Here is a 22,133-nt window from a genome sequence, read left to right as displayed (position 1 = left end):
CACCTTTCTTCTTTCCAACGGGGATGACCGCTCTATAATCTACGCTTAGCTGAAACCGGGGTAACTGAGAATTTGTTGTCAGTAGACTGCGGATCTTCGTTCCACGTCTCGACAAACAACACTCGCGACGATCGATCGATTAGCTCGATAATTCAGTCCCAAAATTAGCCTACTTTCTCGAATGGAATGTTTTATACACATGCAAAAAGGGACGATGTTATCGGTGTTAACGACATCGAGGCGAGTGCCCCACATCAAATACGAGGCCCGACAACAGGAGTATCAGCAAAGGTGGAACGATGGACGATGACCCGTCCACGGTCAAGGTGAAAATCACGTCGTCGGTGGTGTGTGTCGATCATACGAAACAGTCTTCTTCCGGCGCGTGATCGGCATCGAGTCTCTTCCTTTCTTTGATCTACGATTCATCATCTAACCCATATAAATAACATTGTATCTTCTGCGAAAAGTTTCTTCTTTCGATTCGTTTCCTTTAAGGGAGTGAAAAAGAGTCGCGTGTTACGTAGGAATACCTTTATAACTCTTTGTGTCATTATTTAGCTCTCTTAATACGATTTTTGGCCACGGTATTCTCTAATATAGTATCACGGATGTTCTATTTGAGAAAAGGAGAAAAATGTTGAAACTTGTTAAAACCGAAGGCAAGCAGGTACGTTGCTGAAATTAATTAGGCAATCGTTTTTCATAATCATATTGATTTCAATGCCCACTTCTTGTATGTGTGTTGCGATGAATATCTCGAAGCAAAAATTTATTATGGTATAGCAAATCGTGCATTGGCTCGCGAAAGTATGTGTTTGAACAGTTACCGTACACTTTTATGCCCATATTACGCGTGTTATATAAAACATCTAGCAGTTACATTAGCGCTGTTATTTTTCTTAAGAGAAAACACGTTACTAGAATACGCTGAATCTTTTCCTTCGTTGAATCAAGAATGAAATCGGAATATAAAAATTGGAAGAGCGTAGCGGGTTTAAAATTCTGCTTGAACCTGCAGTCGAATTCGAAACTTCGGCAACCTGCAGCTAACTTTGAAATTTCCTTTCGAAAAGACATTTTATCCGTGATTTACCATTCGTCACGAGTTCGATCGAGGCAATTACAGTGACTTGACGCGAATTTTGCGTCACATCGTTGGATGAAACAACAGTTAGGAGGGCGTTGAATTACGAGGGGACGAGGCGGATTATAAGGTTCATAAGCCATAAATGGGAGTCGCAGCAGGGACGGACAAAGGCCGATCGAAAGGTAGACACGGGGCGTGCCAGAAAAACGGAGGACTACGTTGCATTCCCGATGCAGCTAAGTAGGCGCGTATAATTATGCGCATCTCGTATTTCGAAACTTTGCCTTCTCCTCGCGCTTCTCTTCTTTTGCGCACCCTGTGCCACCGGCTCGGTTGACTCGACTTTCCCATTCGCGACCAAGCCACGACAAAAAGAAAGCCTTTGCAACTGTCCATACCATTTTTCTCTCTCTCTAAAAAAAATAATCAAACTTTAGTTTCCTAAGATGCTTTGAACTTGCAAATAGCAATTTTAATCAAGCATCACAGTGTCGCACGCTTAAGAAGACTACACGCTCGGAAACGGTAATAGGATAGACCAAACATCCTGCGTGCCACAGCTATCGAACAATAACCAGATACTGACGGAATAGCCGCCTCTGATGTACACCCGATGATAACTCCTGCAGAAGGACTAAAAGCTCAGTATAAAAACCCTCGCAAATTAGCGCTCGACGTCTTTTTCTGCTGTAACGCTTTGAACCGTCACTCAGTTGGATTCGCATAATAAATTCTATTACCATATATAAAGTTCAATTTCTTCAGCTTAATCGTGAAACGTTCGAACTGCGACGCGAGGAGATCACCGGTGATCTGTCATTTTCGCGATTTCTTGTGTCTCCTACGCGACAACAGCGTACCGCTTTTCATCTTTACGCAGTTAGAAAATTTTCAAATGGAAATACTGGAGTACATATTGTATTTCATTCTATTTTTCTTCGATAAGGATACGAAGTGACTGTCGATGTTAAGAAAGGATACTACTCGAAATGAATGGACAATGATATTTTTACTTTGTCATATTTTCCTGTCAGACAACACTGCGAAGTAATTGCGATTGGAATTAAAAGGAAGTATCATTGAAACGAATGACACGCGTAAATGAAAATATTGAAATACTTTCGCTGAAATAATTCAATTGTTTTATTTTATTTTCATTTCGTCCCCCTTTTTGTTACAGCGTGAAGCTATTATTACGAATAATTTTTAGGTGAATGTGAAAATTTGAGAGAAATTGATGGAATAGCAGAGAGTAATAAAGTTTGAGGAAGTTTTGGACGGTTTCGGAATTGTTTCAAGCAGAGGTTGCGTTCGAATGATCCTATAAATATTCAGGGGGTCATCTATAAATCAAAATTCGACGCGCTTTCTATTTGAACGAAAGAGAAGAATCGCTGCTTTAAAACGAACGTGGTGTTTACAGCGACGAATATTTCTTTGGGAGAAAGTTCAACGATTCACGCAATTCGATTTCTGCTTTTATTTGTTCCTTCTCTCTCGAGCTTCGAATATTCAAAGCTTCGAAACAAGTCAAAGACAAGTCTCATAATGCACGATAAAATATTTCATCAAACTAAAATCGAAATTTTCAATAGCAATTTCCACGATTAAATAAAATTAATTTTCAACTTTCCTGAAGCTCAGAGGAAAGAAGCTTTGAAATCAGCGATATTTAGAAAAAAAAGTATCTATTTTAATATTCCCTCGGAGCTCGTACAAAGGAAACTTCCAAGTCATCAAAACACGACCTATCATCGATGAAGTCTACTCATCGTGATTTATAACTTGTCTCCATTGTTAAAGGTTCTATGGATCATCGAAGAAAGAAGGTAAGCAGCTTTTTCTTGCGTAGAAAAAATGTTCGATAAGAATCTCGACTCTGAACGATTGCTTGTTCAAAACCATTCAAGATAGCGTTAAACGACACAGTTTGATGCGGATGGATCGATGATCCAGGGATGTGCACGCTAATCGAAGTCAGCTGCGCGTTCCTCGAGCCGGCGACGATCTCCAGAAGGCACGAGGATGGTTCAAGGAGAGGTTGCGATTGTAGAAAGCATGAAGGAAGAAGAAAAGAGCAAGAGAAAAAGGTCTGTGGGTCACTGTGCTATTCGATTACGTAACCGAATAACCTTCAGCGTTCGATTCTCGCGTATAAAACTTATTTCATACGTTTTCCCCTCGATCGATCGTGATTAGTCTCTGCGAAACGAGCCTTCTAAAATTAGCTTGTTTGTCGGTTCATTAGAATCACTGGTATATTGAATTTATCGATATGTTATTATATTTACAAAGATAACCATTTTAATATAGTTGACAGTTGGTCGATGTTCTAAATAACCCATTTGGATATCTATGTCAAGAAATTCTGGCAGCAATGCTGTCGTTTGAAGCAATAACTCAAAACTGTAAGCCACTCGTGTCTAAAATTTATCTGAAAATTTATTTCATTAGCATAATGTACTAGAACATTTTAAAAACTACTCGGCGTTGGGGTATCTTCGATCATAAAGAAACGTTTCCCTAATTTTTTCCAACACGATCGTTCGATAAATAAAATCACGAAATAACCCTAGAGATTGTACTTCTGCGATAATAGGAATAGCGTGGACATTTGTAGTTAAGAGATAAGGGTTGATGGGTGAAAGGATCAAAGAAATGAAAAAAAGAAAGTGGAGAGATAAATGATCGCGAAGAATGTTTCTTTTTATTCCTTTCCAACGTCTTCGTGAAAGATTGAAAGTAACGCATAACAAAACTTTAATTCTATAAATCATCATCGTACAGAACCACGAGCTTATCCACCGACAAACAACAATTGATCAATCAACGACTGACAGTTGTCAGACAGAAAAGTGAAAAAGGCGAATCAAACATCGAAGATGAAAAGTCAAGCGAGTAGCCGAAGGATCAAGGTTCCAAGCAACACTTTCTCGACCATTATTTTTGCAACTGCATAGGTTAGTGGGAAAAGACTGGAGAAAATAGGAAAAGAAAAAATACAGGAGGATAAAAAGGAGAAGAAAATAAAGAGACGGCGTGCATAGGATCGTGAACTACGAAAACTGGTTTTCCCAGACTCCCTGTATTCATTGTACGGGTGAACGTGTGCCCCCGTTGGCATCCCAGCGTGTGCATCTCGTCAAGGACTCGGAGCTTAGAACGCGTTTAGAAATGCCGTGGATAACGCTGTTGGGGAACAGCAATCGCTATCTACCGTAAGCCTTGCAATTTGTAATAATTTGTAACTTGCCGTGAAACGAAGTAGAAACGAAAAACCATTTATCTTCTGGTTGCTAGTTTAAGCTGTTAGATTCGAGCGAAGATATCTTTAGCGGTTGCGAATTTATTACGTAATTAGAAGATTTTTTTCATAGTAAAAAAATCTGGTAAGGGACGATTAAGAATCTTTTTTAATAGTTTGAGAAATTATTTCTGACAGCCGGACATTTCTTAATAACTGGGAAAAGATTGCTATTTGTACGAATCTCTTCGGCTGAACGTTTGTTACGTATTTAGAAGGCTTTTCTTTTAGTATAAAAATTGTTCACGACTTAAAAATTAGATACGCAATACCCGAGAAATTTTTAATCACCGAAAGTCTGACATTTTGTTATTAAGAAATTTCGTAGTTTTTGTAAAACGGCATGCATCCGCTTATTGGAGGAATGTCTTTAGAATAAAAATTATGAAACCGATGATCGAAACGAAACTAACGCCAAGAAAGGATAAAATAAAAGACGCTTGTGTGATTAAGTTCGCAGGAGCACAAAGACCTGGTGATTCACGGTTTCACATAGCTGATTTCTATCGGTCGCGTTTCTATCGATCCCACGAAACTTCAGGGCCGTTGCCAGATTAAATAAGGAAATAGCTACTTCCTAGTCGTTAATCACGAGACACGTGTTCACGTGAACGCGTGCATTACGAGCTACTCGAACGTTCCGCTCGTTTGTCAAGAAAAACGAAGTCGAAGATTAATACATTTCATCTTATAGCCGAAGATGATGTAAATCTCTCTCTCTCTCTCTCTCTTCCTTCGCCTGAGTTTATTGCATTCGCGTACCACTTTCATTAATATGAAATTCCATTGGTGATATATCGAAAGGTCCTTAATAAAATGTTGTATACATTCCAGATGAATTTTCTCGTGTTCTTCGATTTATACTTTCAATTTTAAGCCTCGTTCGGATTACTTAGGTTGCTTGAATTCAAGCGATCTAACCTCGTGCGGATATTCGATGGAAACACAAAGTGGAGTGAAAAAATTACGTATTTTTTGCAGCCTGAAATTCGAAGTATTTCTACATCTAAAACGCACGTGGCTCTGCTTTAAAGTTAGATCGATCCATATCGTCGTTCAACGCTTGAATTTACAACCTAGCTCTATCTCTTCCACCAGCAGCACTGGCTCCGTTTTCGCTCAGTTGCCTCGGATCCGACGATGATGTTTCTCATCGATTAGCATATCATGTTTCATCATTAACATTCGTGCTATATGCCAGTCTGCGAAACGTTTCGCGTATTACGGACGCAACTTTCCGGACCGTAGCTGAATATCTCTTCCTCCGCGACCACTCGGTTGCTTCATCGATCCTCCTTTCCATTCGAACGACCCCAGAAATTTCGTTCTAACGAAAAGCCACGGTGTGTAATCTTCGATTGGTCCAGACTCGCAAAAAAAGAGCACGAAAAAAGCGTACAAAGAAGAAATCTGACGGTAATGGAGGATTTTTGTGCAATTCATCGTCATCATCGTGTCTACATCAAGATTCTTTCCATACGTACGTTATTTCTAACGACGCCACTGTGTTCTTTTGGCCTATTTAGAAGTTCACCAGTGAGCCAAGATTTGTTAATTGCAATTAGAAACGACTTACAACATTCTTAATGCGAAACACCGTTCCTCTGATTCGAATCTCATTGTTTTCCTTTTTGCACATCGAGATATATCGACGTTATCCTAAGTAATCTCGGTTTCTCAATTTCTTCGCTCTTTTCCTTCATCGACCAATCTAAGCCACCAAGTCCAAGACGTCGTAAGTCGCGACTGTCTCGAGAAAGTAATTAAATTTGACAAATATTCCTCTTATTAGATATCATTCTCCACACGAACTGACTAAAAAAAATAGAATAAATTACTCGATGATACCCGAAACGGCACGAGTTTACAGCTTTACGAACCTTTTTACAAAAAAAAACCACTGCGAAGACGTACGTATGTACGTACGTACAAAGAATATTCGCGGAAAAAATTAACAAGATAAATAACGTATTAAAAAAGATAGACAAAAGAAACTAACTTTCTCGAACCATTCGTCGGTGAATTTGAACCGCTTTGGAATTCGTGGCTTCGATTGTTCGATATATTTCAAAGCGAGGCTAGGAATTTAGGATTTATTCGACGTGTCCTAACGAATGACTGAAACACACGATCGTATGCGTTATTAAACGTTATCTGCAACAAGTTCGCGTTATCTCGGGATTTATTGATCCCGACTGGCGAACAAATACTTCTCTAAATCCTCTTCGGCTACGTTATTCGACGTTCGTCGAAGGAACGTGTCGAGATAAAGGCGAAGCAAGGGATACCCGATGGGAACACGGGTCTCGATCGATCTCGATGTCAAGAAGGACGTTTGGTCTACGCAAATCCTTTGTTTCGTAGATATTGGTTATTGAGAACAGACCACGTCACGAATTTATCTCGCGCGTTTCCCTACCGCCGATTTCGCGGAATCTCGTACATTCTCGTTCACGAACATATTAGAACACCTTCTACCTTTGTGTAAAAAGTGATAATTAACGTTAGAATTACTAGAATATTCGAATTGACCAATTGGTAATCTTGTATAGCAGTGTCACAGATCTTTTTATAGAAATTTTCCAGATAATGGTATACTTTTGTGGATTTGAATAATATTTTAGTAGAACATCTAAATATAAGTCTGCAGCTTTTTCTTGCATTATATACAGATATATCTTTCTATATACCTTTCGTTTTAATTTCAATAAGCTTCGTGCCGATCGAACTTATCCAACTATCCGATATTATAATTATATCGCTAATTACATTTACCTGCTTTCGAAAAAATTGCAACGTTTCAAACGACCACGTTTAGACAAAATAAACAGCAGACACTAGATGAATAAACAGCGGATACAAGATAAGAGATACTTTGCAATTATTGCTGTCTAAGATATGACAACGATATTTCAAATCAATCCGTTGCATTATATAGAATTATATCGCGTACGAGCGACTGGCGGACAAACGGCGTACATGAAAATAATTTTTATCGATAAAATGGAATCAATGCGATTGTGCCGTGGTTTGCGGTATGCAGCGTGGCTCTAACGCAATAGCGCGTCCCGCGAAGTAATTTCGCCGGGGACGTCGATAACCTTTTACCGCGCAAACTGCAAATTTATTGACCACCCGGTGTATCCTCGCTTAGCTCAGGAATAAATAAACGTGTTGCGCAAACGTGCCACGCTAACAACGATAGGGAGAGAATGCAGCAGCCGGTGGTAGTTGGGCAAAGGGGTGGAAGGACGAGAGACGAGAATTATTTGGCAAGCAACGTTAAGACCGCGTAAATAATTCAGGCAGCCGTGCGAGATACCGGTAGAAGCAAATGAAGTAGAAGCGGAGAAACAAAGAATCCCTCCAAAATTCTGCCTTATGAGGGAGACGTATACGTGGCTTACGTTGCGGGAGAATCGGCGATTCCATAATGGCGTGTTTTAAAAGTAATTCGAGTTTTTCATAGGTGCTTCCGTGGTACGATGTTTCGTGATTTTCTAAAGCTTCGCTTTGGTTTTAGAGGAATTAAGAGGAACGACGAATTCTTTTTCGTTATTTTGTCGAAAATACGGTACAAAATTCGTTGGGACGTATCTTGCCGAATTTTACGCTAAAAGCCGAGAGGTTCAAGGTTTGTGTCGTGTCGACGAACATGACATACAGGGCATTTTTCGTGGAAAGTTACTCGGCCACGTGAACGATACTTTCATCGTGAGTTTTACGAGCGCGAGCCATTTTTCGTCGCCCCCTTTTAGAGCTGTCGCTGTCAGCCGATATTTTCGTGGAGGCCGTAAAACGATGCGTAAAGCGCGTTTTCACTTCTACGCGGACCTTGTAACGCGGACCTTGAATACACTGCAGACCCAAACGAACTATATTTTTGCCATTAAATTTGATCCACCTGTTCAAAAATTAGCAATTCGATCGTAATTAGTAATTAAATTCGTGTGATTTTGGACACAAGAATTAAAGGAACAGAATAGAGATTTCTTTCACTAAATATTATAACGAATACTGTATTTTAAACGAGAGTAGGATATTTCACTTGCAAATTTTTCATAAGTTATTCGTAAGTTCCATAAATTATTTTAACGTGTTATACGCGTTACTCGGTATGTTTCCCGCAAACGCATAAATTTTAACGATCATTGCGAATTGCATTCTCCTCGAAAGACTGAAGATTTTACCATTATTCCCGATCTTTCTTTTTCCAAAGTAATAGAAATTCAAGACACGAATGGCCCCATGTACATGCCTCTCCTCTCCAAAGAACTCTCCATTTAAAGAAAGGTGGAAACAATGGTTAGAAAACTAAATATCGATGAAAGTAGACCAAACCAGGCAAATTCGGGCCACGAGAATAACCAATCGCGTCGAACAAACTCGAAAACGATCGCTCATCTTCTTCCTCTCGATCTCTCGTGAAAAACCGCAAGTAGTAGTCTCTGATTGGATGGCGCGAGACAAGGAAGATCGAGACGAAGTGGAATGCCATGGTCCCCTCTCGTTCTCCACGAACAGACGGAAGGAATGGAACCCCTTGTTCTCCGTCTATTTTACGACGTAGGGAAGGTGGCAGCACCATCCGGATGGTGAAAGTCCTTCGACGAAGAGGAAGGAGTGGTGGTGCACATATAGAGGGGCGAGAGGGCGCGGCTTGTCCAGACGCTCTTTGTCCTGACAACGACGATGACGGCGACGACGACGACGGCGGCAGCGGCCACGATGTCGCCAAAGTTCCTGTTCCTTCTTGGATCACTCTTTCTGTTTGCCGGTGAGTACACACTGTTGCTACGTCTTCCTTATTTCCGTTTGCCCCTGTTCTATTCATCTGTATCGAACATCGCAACAAATTGGTTTCTCGATATTTTTAGAAAGTTCGATTCAAAGAATTCAAAGATTCAAAGAACGTTTAAGCTTTGGATTAAGATTCGAAAAAGTATCTTAAAGTTTGAATTTAGATGGAAGTTGGAAGTGTTAGGAGTTGGAGGATTAAATTCCGAAGAGTTCATAGAAGTTTGATGGCAGTTGAGATTGGACGATGCCGGATTTTAAATAATTGATTTGTTCGTTAAAGAGTTTTAGTAGAGCAGAAGATTCGGTAACGTTGGAAACGTCGTGTTTAGGGTGAAAGTTTGATCGGAAGATGGAGAATCTTTGATGATAAACACGATTTCTCGTCAAAGAGAAACACCTGGCCTTCTAGGCACCGATTCTTCGAATGCCTGTTACAGGTGAAAGTTGCTTTCGACGTTTACAGAATTTCCTTCGGACGAAACGAGTTTCCACGAGAACTTTCCGTTCGAGGATCCCTCGTAGTTTAACGTTATCGTTCCTTCGTTCTTCCCAATAATATACAATCCGTGCTACGCTTCAATTTCAATGCAAAATTTCTATTGTAATTTTAAGATAGACGACTTTCGCGTTCTTCTAATTTTCCCCGATGGACGGAAAATTGTTTAATTTTTATAAGTATCCCCATTGATTAAAACGTTCTATTTATTAAAAGAGATTTAAACGTAATTAATTGAAATACGTCGCGATAGTTTCACAATATAGTTTCACAATAGACGACTCGAGATCGATAGGTTCTTCGGCGCCATGAACGTTCTGGTGACTTCAACGATCGAAGCCGCGACAAGACATGTCAAACGGCTCCTTCAAGTACAGCTACGTCAATTCGATCGCGACACCTCTACTGGTTAATGCCAAACTGACGATCGAAAGATCTTTTTTCAATACAAAATCGAAACTCTTCGATCCTAACAAACTTGAAACATTCGAAACAATTTCGATATTATTCCCAAAAGACGACTATTCGAAAAGTAAACTTCTCGACGATAAAATAAAATTCGTACACTTCAAGAAATAATTCTCTTATCGTCTCGTTGATAAGATGAGATTCGTAAGACCATTTCGACCGATGCAAAAGTTTTAACAAAGACAAGTTGTCCGGAAGTGGCGTTGATCACGATTACGGATCACGATTCGTGGTCGTGGATGAAGAAGAAGGCACGTTCGAGACTTGTTCGAACAAGGATGCTCGATTATGGCAAGAGGGGTAGAGGGAGAGACAGCCAGAACCTACTTTAGAGAACCACTGTCGCTTCTCTCCCCACTCGTGTCTCGTTGCCCTGACATTTCCAAGACTTTCTACTTCTACGGGGGTTCACCGACCCCGTCGTATTCGGTTTACGATCTCTAGAGATCGTGGCTTCCAACGATCGCGACATTTTCCTTATACGATCCTCGCAATACCGATCTATGCCCTTCTTACTCAAATGTCACGCGAACCGCTCTGTCGGTGACGTTTCCTTCTTTTATTCTTCCAATTTAATTGCGGAGGTCCGTGAAAATAACAAGCAGTAGGTGCGTGCTCCCTAGACGGTGTCCATTAAGATTCGGATATTTCCGATCGAGAGACGAGATTATTTTCACGTTCCGTTTACGTGTTTCCGTCTATCAAGATCGACGAGAAAAAGAAGGAAAGAGGAAACACGAGCGAAAAGTAAATTAAGTATTTTTTAACTTGCCAACGCTTTTACAAAAGAAGGAAAACTAGGAACTTGCACTTAATCGTGTCTAATCTAACTTATCGTTAGATTCTTTAATGGGACGAAGAAAGGAAGGAGCGATGTTGCGAAGTCACGTTAGAGATTGTGCTCGTGGATCGAGAAACGTTTATGTAATCGATGATAGAAAGTACGTAATTGTTAGTGGTCAAAGCCGGAGAACGAGGCGTGGTATCTCTTTGCTTTCGAAGATCGCTTTTATTCGAGATCAGAAACGCTGAAAGCAAGTTTTACGATTCTACTTAAACACCAGAAGTAGCGAATCCGTTAAAGCGACGGATTTCAGTTTTCTTCTTTCTAGAATTGCTAAGAACGTGTAAATTCCCACTTTTACTTTTAAACGAAAGCTATATATATATATATATATATATATTCATTAAAGGATTTCTTGATCGTTTAACAGCGTTTTTTAATTTCCAGGAACGCAGGTCAGAGCGCAAGACGAGGAAGGGGCTGATGGAATTGACGCAAATGCCGAGGAATTATGCCAGGACAGGCCAGGAGACGAATACTTCCGGTTGAACGTCGAAGGAGACTGCCGTGACGTCGTGAGGTAAATTTCCATCAAATCGTCGTACCTAATTCTTATTTTTAAATCGTCGTCTTTCAAATCGGAGAGAAACATTTCGAATAAAAAGAACACGTCACGATCCTTCGTAATGTCGATTCTGCAGCGCGTAAGTAACACCGAAGGTCAGTGAAGTTAACGGTAGAAGCGATATTTACGAGAAAGATCGATTATGGAGGATCGGACGGCGAATTCCTGTCTTGGGTTCCTTCGCGATCGAATTCCGCGTCGGAAGGTTCAAGGCGAGCCTGATACCAGATACAGGACTCGCCTTCCAGCCGATGACGACAGACGGTGTATCCTGACTCATTCGAACGGATAAACTATTTCATCGTCAAGGACACACGGGCAAAAATATTCTCAGAACAAGAACGCAAGATCCTGTCGCGGAACGTCGCGTATCCTGCAAGAATTCGACGAGTTTTTGCGAATCGTAAAACGTTATTTTGATTCTTTTATGTTCGTTCGTCCTTTTATACGGATTATATTACTACCTTTTTTTTATAGAATTCTTTAGGAAAGATTTATTCGCTTGGTTCTAGCGAGAATTCCATCGCGAGCCTCGTGAATCTGTTTTTATTTCCGTTTTTATCGACTTTTGCGTGGGTTCGTTTATTGACAAAATAGCACTAGATTCTACGCGTAGCAGGTACAGTGGGCGTCAGTCAGTATGCAGCCCATTGAATCTTTTGTATTTCGTTCACGATCGATGACAGACATTCGTTAAAAATAGATCTATTTTAGACTTTCTTTTTTACTGTTTCGTAATGTTCAGTACAATCTATTTGGATTTCTACCATAGCCAGATAATTTTACGATCAACTGTACATCGTATATCAGATACTATAAACTGTAAGAGGATTACAGCTCGTTACACGTGACTAAATATATTCCCATTCGATGTGACGAATACTCGGCAAAAATAATAGCATCGATAAAAAGAATAACAGCGAGGGATTTTTTAGCAGGGTTTTAAATATTTTTTAAATTGCAAAGAGTTAAACTTGAATCGCAGATGCGACAAAGCGAGCGAGATTGGAGTGACCAGATTGGCGACCGTACGATGCCCAACAGGTCTGGCATTCGACATCGAGCGTCAAACGTGCGACTGGAAAACGAACGTGAAGAACTGTGACCAACTCGAGAGTAAGCGATTCCTTTTGATTGCTAAGTTTAACTGAGCGATTTGCTTTCTGTCCGACACGAACAGGTGCACGAAATCCGGCCTGAAGCAAATCACGTGTCCCAGTGGACTGGCCTTTGACTTGGACAAACAGACCTGCGACTGGAAGGGCAAAGTCACCAACTGTGACAAGCTCGAGAGTAAGTCGATGTATCGACCAGGTTGAGCCGACGTACCTGTCTCCGTTTCCGGTGTATCTGTCCCTCGGGGAATGCGTTTATAATTTGTTTATAATTTGTTCGACGGTTGTAATTTACGCTTCTTTTTCCCATCGATTAATTTTCTATGTAATCGAGAAACAGAAAAGTAGGGATAGGTCGGTTAAACGCACTTCCCTTGGAAAGAACACCATTTTGAGAAGATTTTTCTTTCCTCCTTCTATTAAGGACGATGAAAAATGTTTCATAAGATACGGAGAAGGCCGGTTCCTTCGTAGATTCGCAACGTAGCCCGCACCATTCGTAAGGTAGTACTAACGCACGATTATTCTCGCGCACGTTTGAGATTCATCCACGATCCTTCTCGTCTCCGAAAGAATAAAAAGAAAAGAAAAGAAACAGAAACGAAGACAAACGATCAACGTCGTCCTTCGCATCATTTCATTAACTCTCTGCGTATCGTTCTATTTCTTGAAAATTTTACTTTCTTACCATCGAGTTCGCGCTGTCGAATTTTATCAACGAATTAAGAATTAATTTTTTTCTTTTAATATCAATGTTTCGTTGATTCTCAAACAAGCATGTAAATCTCGGATTAAAATGAGAAAAGACTGGACTAACCAAGAACGAATATTCTTTCGCAAACTAAACGAAATTCTAATGATACAATATCGAAGTGCATATAAAGTTGGAACGGAAATACCTGAAGCTTAAACGCTCAATGAAATCGAGTTTTCTATACTTTCTAAAGTCACGCAAAAGCGATTCATTCGCAAGTTTGCTGAAATTTTTCCACCTCGTCACGGTATCTCGTAGTTACGCGAACGGCACAAGCGCGAACGTTCGATACGTTCGCCGCAGTGAAAATACACGACCATTACATGCGAGACCACTTTCGAGACGTTGTAATCTCCAGTCCGGCCACTTTCGATTCGCGGCCCAGAGACTGGTTTCGATTTTGAGCGAAAGTGCAACTCGGGAGACGAGAAGCTCGTGCCTCGAGCGCGATCTAACCCAGTTTCCAGCTCATCGATGCTCTCTTCCTCATCGATTCACGCAATTTTCTCGATTCACGTCGCATCGCTAACACCGCGAATATAACAAGCTTCATCCATCTCGCCGATTCTGATCTAGTTGCTTTCTAAACTGTTTAAATTTATTCATTAAGACATTCCGTGCCATCGATATCGTTCGAATTTCAAAATTAAACGATCCAACAAAAAGGAAGATCGTTACGCTCGTTCGACGATCAAATTTTCCAAAATATCTGGCATATCTGGATCCAATCGCGTAAAAGATACCGAAAGAAAAATATTCAAAGATTCGCCGTTCGTGTCGACCATTAATTCTAAATTCAACGTGAAAATAGAGTTATTCCGTGCTTCGATACGTCGCGTATATCGATCTCCCGAAAACGATCCTCGGCACGCAATGACTTTTCAGCTTTATAGAATTCACGCTCACACGCTGTTGCACCTGTACATATCGACACCATATATACATACTACATACTCACACATCGACAGACGCACGATTCTTTCTCTTCGCGATCGCTCCAGGTACGAGGTAGCACGTTCTCAATCGCTGATCTCGCTCCTATTTTCTCTCTCCATCTCCCCCTCCCCCCCTTTCTGTCTCTCGTCTATCTGTCTCGCTATACATACGCATATATCACTCTTTCTCTTTTTCTCTTTCTTTCTCCCGTTATATTCTGTCTCTGTCTCTCTTGCTCTGTCTGTCCACATCCAGATCGGTTTCGCTTCGACGATCTGGCCTCCTTAGAACGGCTCCTTGTTATTTAGTCGACTCGTTCGCTTTTACCGCTCGAAACCTGTGCGAAGTATTCGAGCGATCGATCATATTAATTCTCTCCTTCCCTCTTTCTCTCTCTCACCGGATTAATCTCATCTTACCCCGTTGCGAACGCAGCGTTTTCCAGCTGCCGATCTCTATCTTCCTCTGTTCTCGCGCTGCAGCCAATTTTTTTTTTTTATTTCGCGCACTCGTTGTCGTCGCAATCGAGTCGAATTCCTCCGCTTCCGTTTCGAAGCGCGCGTCTCACGCGAGACCCGTTTGCTCCGATTTGGTTTCGCGCGAGAAAAGAAACGGGCGATTGCTCATTTTCAAGGAAATGCAAATGGCGCTTGGTTCGATCATCGAATCGTTCGCGCTTCAAACGGCGTTAAGTTTTATTTGCGATCAGAATTTGACAGATCGATTCACTTTGCACGGTGTTAAGCTTAATTTACGAGGAGAATTTTGTAGATTGTATCTACTAGAAAATCTACAAGCGTTTATGACGTTTGCTTTTTCTTAGACAATTCTCGTTTCCAATGTTTGGATCTGTCTAGATTGGAACCGTACCGTAAAAATATTTAGAAAGTTTATCGCTACCAGACAGCTCTATAATATTCGAGAACTTTATGTATATTGAAAATTTGTATTCGTCGTACGTACCGTGAATTATCGATCTATTTACTTTACAGCCGATTGATTTTAATACACGGTACAACCTCGTTCCTGTGTTCTGCCTTTCGAGCGTCAATGATCGTAACAATATATCCTTGTTGCGTCAGAAACTATTAAAAAATGACCGATTTTTAATAAACTCGTAATTTCAAGCGAACTAAAAAGCTCGGTAAAGAAATATTACCTCTAATTAGAATAACTGAAACGAAAAAGGCGTAGAAGGTAAAAGAGAAGAATTACAGAGTTAATAATTCAACCGCGAACATTATCTTGTTTCTTTTATGTTTCCAGCAAACTGCATTACGAGTTGAAAGCGCAGTGCCGCGAATGAAATTAAATCGGACCAGTCTCGTGTGCTCTCCGTCTATTTTTTTTTTCTCTCTGCTCGCCATGTGTACGCGTGTACCTGTTTATACACGCGCCTGTATGTGCATATCTACGCGTGTATTGGTCCACTTGCAATTCTCTTTTCTCGCGCTCGTTCTCTCGACGCGTGGCACGTCGAGGCACCGTCTCACTTTTTATTTCTCCGCTGCCTGTTTTCGCCTTTCGCAACAGTCCATCTCTTCACCACGTATCTCTATTCTCTCTCATTATTATCTCAACAGTGCCTGCGTGTGTGTGTGTATCCATATTTCTTCTCATTTTATTTACAGCGACTCGCGAAAGTATTCGAAGATTTAGCATAGAAAATATTTATGAACATATTACGTATATTATACAGAATATTTCGTATAGTGTACATGATATATTCAGGAGAAGTTTTTATAAATATTCGGATACTTTCGTAAGTCGGTGTCTTTATTCGTAATAAATCATGGAATTAGCTACGTGCGAATCGCTGCGAGCCAACGATACAAACGATACTCTCGACGTGAACTCTTCTCGTGATGGGCAACGTTAGCTCGTCGATGTTTCGTCTCTCCAACACTCCGGCTGTCGCCATTTCGTGTCTTTCGTTCCGTCGTATTCCCAACGATCTTGAAGGTTTCTCGAGCAAAGAATTCGCCGGAGAAATCTGCGATTCTTTTCAGAAGATCTTCAAGACCGATTCACGAGGATTTTCTTTTATTAAATTTTCTAATTCGTTTCCTTCGTCACGCCCATCACGTCGGTTCTGCTACGCTTTTCCAGTCGCGAGACGACTAGAAATCAGAGGGAAATTCCTCGAACGAAAAGGAAATGAAGAGAGGCTAACGAAAAGGCCGGTTGAACGCAGTGGCGTAGGAACTGTTAACGCAAGGCCAAACCAAATCCTCTGATAAATTGCTTGATACCTTCGTGATTTAACCTGTGCCGTGAATAACAGCACATCGTTGTATATCCTTTACAAATAGCCAGAATAACGACGAATAAATAACGCGAACAAACAGAAACGAGTAAGAAACATGGAATCTCGCTATAGTATTCCAAAGTTAATTTCGTTACATTCACGATCGAAGACAATCACGAGGGTGTTAAGAAAGCTGTCCACGTCTGTACGTAAAGTCCACATGTACATAGATACCAGATTACACTGGCAGGAAACCGTAACTGGACGTACAAGATGTAATTAGTCCGATACTTAATATCCAAGCTGGCGAGGTACCGTAGCTTTGGGTCACAATTAATCCCGCACAGTAACAACCTTTAACCCTACCAAAGATTTTCCATGCAGAAAATAAATCGATTATTCTAATATTATAGTATCCCATCCCGTAAGTAGTTTTAACTACGACACCTATTATTTCCATCGATAGAGGGTTAATCGATTTCTTCGGGAATATATTTCTCCAAGTAGTGTCACAGGTTCCTGCGCCACTGGTGAGCGTGCCACGATCTTTTGTACATAAATTGGGCAAAAGTAAAAGTAGAAGTTACAGCTATGGTGAACGCCAATGGTCCCGTAGTAGCGATTGGTTGTCGCGTATAAGCCGACAAGTCGGCCCGTTAACGAGGATTACGTTTGCAGAGCCGCGTAAGGTGTTGCCCATCCTGAGGACCGACGAACCAGTCTGCCCCGAAGGGAAATTGTCGTGCGGTAACGGCGAGTGCGTGGACAAGGAGCTCTTCTGCAACGGTAAACCCGACTGCAAGGACGAATCCGACGAGAACGCGTGCAGTAAGTGTCGATTTAATCGATTCGCGATCGCAATCCGCGCTTCTTTTGGTCACAAGTGCGGATAGCGAGGTATAGCAATCGATGACTTTCAGCATCGATGCGAGGAAAATCTGTCGATACGTTACAGTGAAAAATTTGAACGTCGATCCTTTAAATTCGAATTTCCGTTTTCTTAATATCGCTTTAACGATCTCGTGAGAAAAGATGATATAGTTGAACTTTAACGCAGTACGTTTACTACAATGAACAATGTTATACTTGTTTTACACATAATTTTATACTTTGATAATTATGCAAATTGATGTGTGTACAAATCACATACGCTCGTCGTTGACCAACAATGTATCAATACTACGCGTAGTTTTCATTTTTCTATGAAAGTTGAACATCAGAGACGTACGTCCTCTCTCTCGAGAGTCTTAAGACTCGCGTTAGCTTCAAAATTCCTCGATGATCGTTTATTAACCTTCGCCACATCTTCCCCCGCAGCTGTGGAAACCGATCCAAATCGCGCGCCAGACTGCGATCCAACGCAATGCGTGCTCCCCGACTGCTATTGTTCCGCCGATGGAACCAGGATCCCCGGAAACATCGAGCCGTCCCAGGTACCCCAAATGATCACGATCACTTTCAACGGAGCCGTGAACGTAGATAACATCGACTTGTACGAAGAGATCTTCAATGGCCAACGTCAGAACCCTAACGGATGCCAGATCAGAGGCACTTTCTTCGTCTCTCACAAATACACAAATTACTCCGCCGTTCAAGACCTTCACCGTCGTGGTCACGAAATCGCGGTGTTCTCTTTGACCCACAAAGACGACCCACAATACTGGACCCAGGGAACCTACGACGACTGGCTGGCAGAGATGGCTGGAGCTAGACTCATCATAGAACGTTTCGCAAACATCACCGACGGTTCTATTATCGGAATGAGGGCTCCGTATCTTCGCGTGGGCGGTAACAAACAATTCGAAATGATGGCTGACCAATTCTTCGTCTACGACGCCTCCATCACGGCTTCGTTGGGTCGTGTACCCATCTGGCCGTACACCTTGTACTTCAGAATGCCACACAAATGCAATGGAAACGGTGGAAACTGTCCATCAAGATCGCATCCTGTTTGGGAGATGGTGATGAACGAATTGGACAGAAGAGACGATCCCACTTTCGACGAGTCCCTGCCTGGTTGTCACATGGTGGACTCTTGCTCGAACATTCAGACTGGAGAACAATTCGCCAGGCTCCTCAGACACAACTTTAACAGGCACTTCAACAGCAACAGGGCACCGCTTGGCCTTCACTTCCATGCCTCGTGGTTGAAGAGCAAGAAGGAGTATAGGGAGGAATTGATCAAGTTCATCGAGGAGATGTTGGCCAGGAGCGACGTGTATTTCGTTACTATGGTTCAGGTGAGTGAGTTTGATCGAGATTTGGAGGAATGTCTGATCTGCGAGGATAAAATTGCCTAGAAATACCGTGCGGTATGGGTTGCTTCAGAATTGGATAAACGGCGGCTCTAATAGCAGTTTATAGTTAAAGAAATTGTATTTGGATATTTGTTTCTTGGAAAGAACTTTTCTCGAAGCTTCTTTAACTTAATTAGCATTTATTGCAAATTTTAAACGAAACCATGAAGACGGAGATACAACATATTATTTAAAAATATTATATTTCGTGATACTAGACATTTTGAATATTATTTTAAAAAATTATAAACTATTGGAAAACCTAAAAGTTATTTAAAGCGTCTTTGAGAATCGCATTGTCTTCCCTTTAAACAAGTTAAGCGGAGATTGTATTTAATTCCGGAGAGATTCGCCAAGACTGTTATTACGAGTCTCCTAGTTTATTTCAATTTATCTGCCGGTTTCAATCTTGCCGCATCACGACGTTTCTCATTCATGAGCCATCAAGCCTCGGGCTTACTTTTATTTATTTCGCTTTGCGTCGATTTATTTTCCACTTTCAATATAGTCACGCGATACAAACTCTCTCTCTCTCTCCCTCTCTCTCTCTCTCTCTCTCTCTCTCTCAGTACTTCTCTGACTGCTCCACTGTATTTGTAGGATCTTGTACGATCGATTCGTAGACCACCGAAAATTACTTGTGTTAGTTTCGTTCTCGTTCGATTCTCGAACACGATTTCTACTTTAATTACTCTCATAAAATAAAAACGGTAGATTAAATGTGAGTATCTTTCTTAGTATTTCTAAGAAAATTAGAAAATTAAATGGCAGTAACATTAGATTAAATACGTTGGTGTCAAATCAGATTTCGAGACAATTTCAAGAATGGAATTAAAGGGAATTAAAAATTAAAAACAATCAACCAAATGGCTCGATAATAAGCTAACGATCTTAAACCAAGTGATAGCAAATGTCTCTGATACTCAGAAAAATATGAACACCGCAAACAGGTCACTTTTGTCAAAAATGAATTTCATGCTCCGTCTGGCCAAATACATTCTCGTTCTACTTACCACTAATCGAGCGAATACAAACTCGTAATACATAAATCCTTTCCCAGATTAGCCGAGCTACTCGAATTCAAGTTCACGTTCATATAAGTCAATTCGCTTCAATTAGGGTTTGTTTGAATACAAACTAACGGGTTTTAAACGGATAACTAAAATAGCATTGCCATTTATATTTGTATCATTTATACGTCTTATGGAGAAGAATATCACAATTTAAAAACTGTTTTAATCCTCTTTCTATAGTAAACGGTACATATAAACGATGTTTCATATAGACATTCGCAAAACTCAAAAGTTATGATTCACATCAATTATAAAACGAAATAATATTTTTTAAACAATTCGATTATTAATAACTTCCTACTGCGAATTTTCTATTTTAAGCCGAGAGAAAGACATTAGTAGCCACGTTATTTCAGCCAACATTTGCCTAGAATCTCGTCTGACTATATACCTTCTCATACCACTTGCAGGTAATCAAGTGGATGCAAAATCCGACGGAACTCTCGGCACTGAGGGACTTCCAGGATTGGAAAGAAACCTGCGACGAGAAGGGCCAGCCCTACTGTTCTCTCCCTAACGCCTGTCCCTTGACTACCAGAGAACTTCCTGGCGAAACTCTTCGCTTGTTCACCTGCATGGAGTGCCCGAATTATTACCCGTGGCTGCTCGATCCTACCGGCGACGGTTTCACCGCGAACAAATGAGCACTTCATGGTAGAGATCTATAGATCGTGTGGCGCGTGTTCCTAAGAGAGACCACGCTAAAGTAATGCATCAAAAGGCTTTTCCTTGAAGAACACGCGCCGAACCGTCGCGCGGAAAACGTGTCGCGAACGGAAATAAGAAATCTCTTAGCATAATCGACTTGACGTTGTCTGGTTGATTTCAATTTTGAAAGGAGAAACAAGTGCAGTAGGATTCCGATGTATTTTATTATATGCAGATAAGTTAGAAATTCTTCGCGAGTTGAGATGTTTTTTCTTTTTATTGTGATATACGGAATTTTATAAGTGGGATAGCTGTTAAATTATCATTTTTGTGAGATTCTTGAGTTGCATTCGTGTTATCGTGGCAGAAGAGTATCGTGGGTCTGAGTTCCCGTAGCAAACGTTCGCGAAACGTTTCTGTGGTCGATTATGGTGATCGAAAGAAATGAAAAGAGAACGAAGAGGTTGTTTTTCCGTAGCATAGAGGAACAAGTTCTTCGATTGAACTTATTCATCTTTGTACATAACCACCGTATCCTTGCCCTTCCGATCCTTATCCCTTTCTTCTGCGGGGCGTTGTACGTATTGGTCCATCGATCGGTATCGTCGCAGCGCACCGAACCGTGTACACTGTACACTTGGTTAACGTTAGTGCTTAAGAGACGCGTGAGAGTAATTAAGTAATTCTTAGAATCTTTATTAAAGTATTTCACAATAAACGTTGTACGAAACTGAGCACTTTTCGAATTTTTTTCCAGACCTGTTGAATATATAAAGTGATTTCGAAATCGTGATGCAATTGGCAAGCTCGTGATAAATAAGTCGAACATGTAGAATCCTTCCTGGTTGTATCACGATTAAGGAATTAGCCTGCATAAAACCGAAATTTTTTCTACCTATTCCCAGAATTTTCAAAAACCTCGACTTTTAATAACATAATTATGATAATTAATCATTTACATTCTTGTTTTCTTGAAACAAGCTTTTAATATTATACAAGAATTGATTCTTGATAATCTTAAATAAAAAAATATTTATTTACCTTATATTTTAAATAAAAAATAAAAAAGATTGAAGCATAAATTTTATTTCCTCTACGATATGATTTAGTTGCATTTTTCTCTTTTCGAACGTTTCGTAACATTTCACATATCTATAACCAATCTATTCGATGCAAAAAGGAAACGGTAAAAAAGTGAAAAACGAAGGAGTCAATTTCGGAAACTTTCGAATGGAAGGAAATTTAGTTATTCGACACGATACGTTCTCCACAGCCTTGAGAGTTATTGGTAGGCGCCAGCTTTAAGGTCGTAAAATGTCATTACTGACTCGTCCTTCTCCTTCCCATGGAAAACCCTGGGGGCACCTTTCCATTTTGGACAACATTCCTTTTCGATCACGAGTCCTGAATCGTCGCTTAAATAAGCAAACATTCCTTGCACTTTCTTTGAACTGACAAACAGAAATGGAATTTTTTATTTTTGCTTCTTAATAAA

At 40.6% G+C, this 22,133-nt stretch overlaps 1 protein-coding gene across 2 annotated transcripts; it reads left to right on the top strand.

Moving 5' to 3' along the window:
- The first annotated feature begins 9,028 nt into the window (after positions 1-9,028).
- On the top strand, positions 9,029-21,372 carry LOC117237612. 2 transcript variants are annotated; one of them, XM_033501760.1, is made up of 6 exons: positions 9,029-9,171; positions 11,390-11,522; positions 12,553-12,683; positions 17,299-17,448; positions 17,938-18,860; positions 20,401-21,372. In XM_033501760.1, exons 1-6 carry the CDS (start codon positions 9,087-9,089, stop codon positions 20,632-20,634), a joined length of 1,656 nt encoding a protein of 551 aa, XP_033357651.1. In that variant the 5' UTR covers positions 9,029-9,086; the 3' UTR covers positions 20,635-21,372. The 2 variants fall into 2 exon arrangements, with proteins under 2 accessions (XP_033357651.1, XP_033357652.1); XM_033501761.1 differs by lacking the exon at positions 12,553-12,683 and adding an exon at positions 12,748-12,860 and having other exon boundaries at positions 20,401-20,910.
- The last annotated feature ends 761 nt before the right edge of the window (positions 21,373-22,133 follow it).

The sequence above is a fragment of the Bombus vosnesenskii genome, unplaced genomic scaffold (genome assembly GCF_011952255.1).
Source record: "Bombus vosnesenskii isolate JDL3184/JDL3185 unplaced genomic scaffold, Bvos_JDL3184-5_v1.1 scf7180000013383, whole genome shotgun sequence".
NCBI classification, from domain to species: Eukaryota; Metazoa; Arthropoda; class Insecta; order Hymenoptera; family Apidae; genus Bombus; species Bombus vosnesenskii.
The sequence above is the reverse complement of the archived record's forward strand: the minus strand, read 5'-3'. Positions and strand labels throughout refer to the sequence as shown.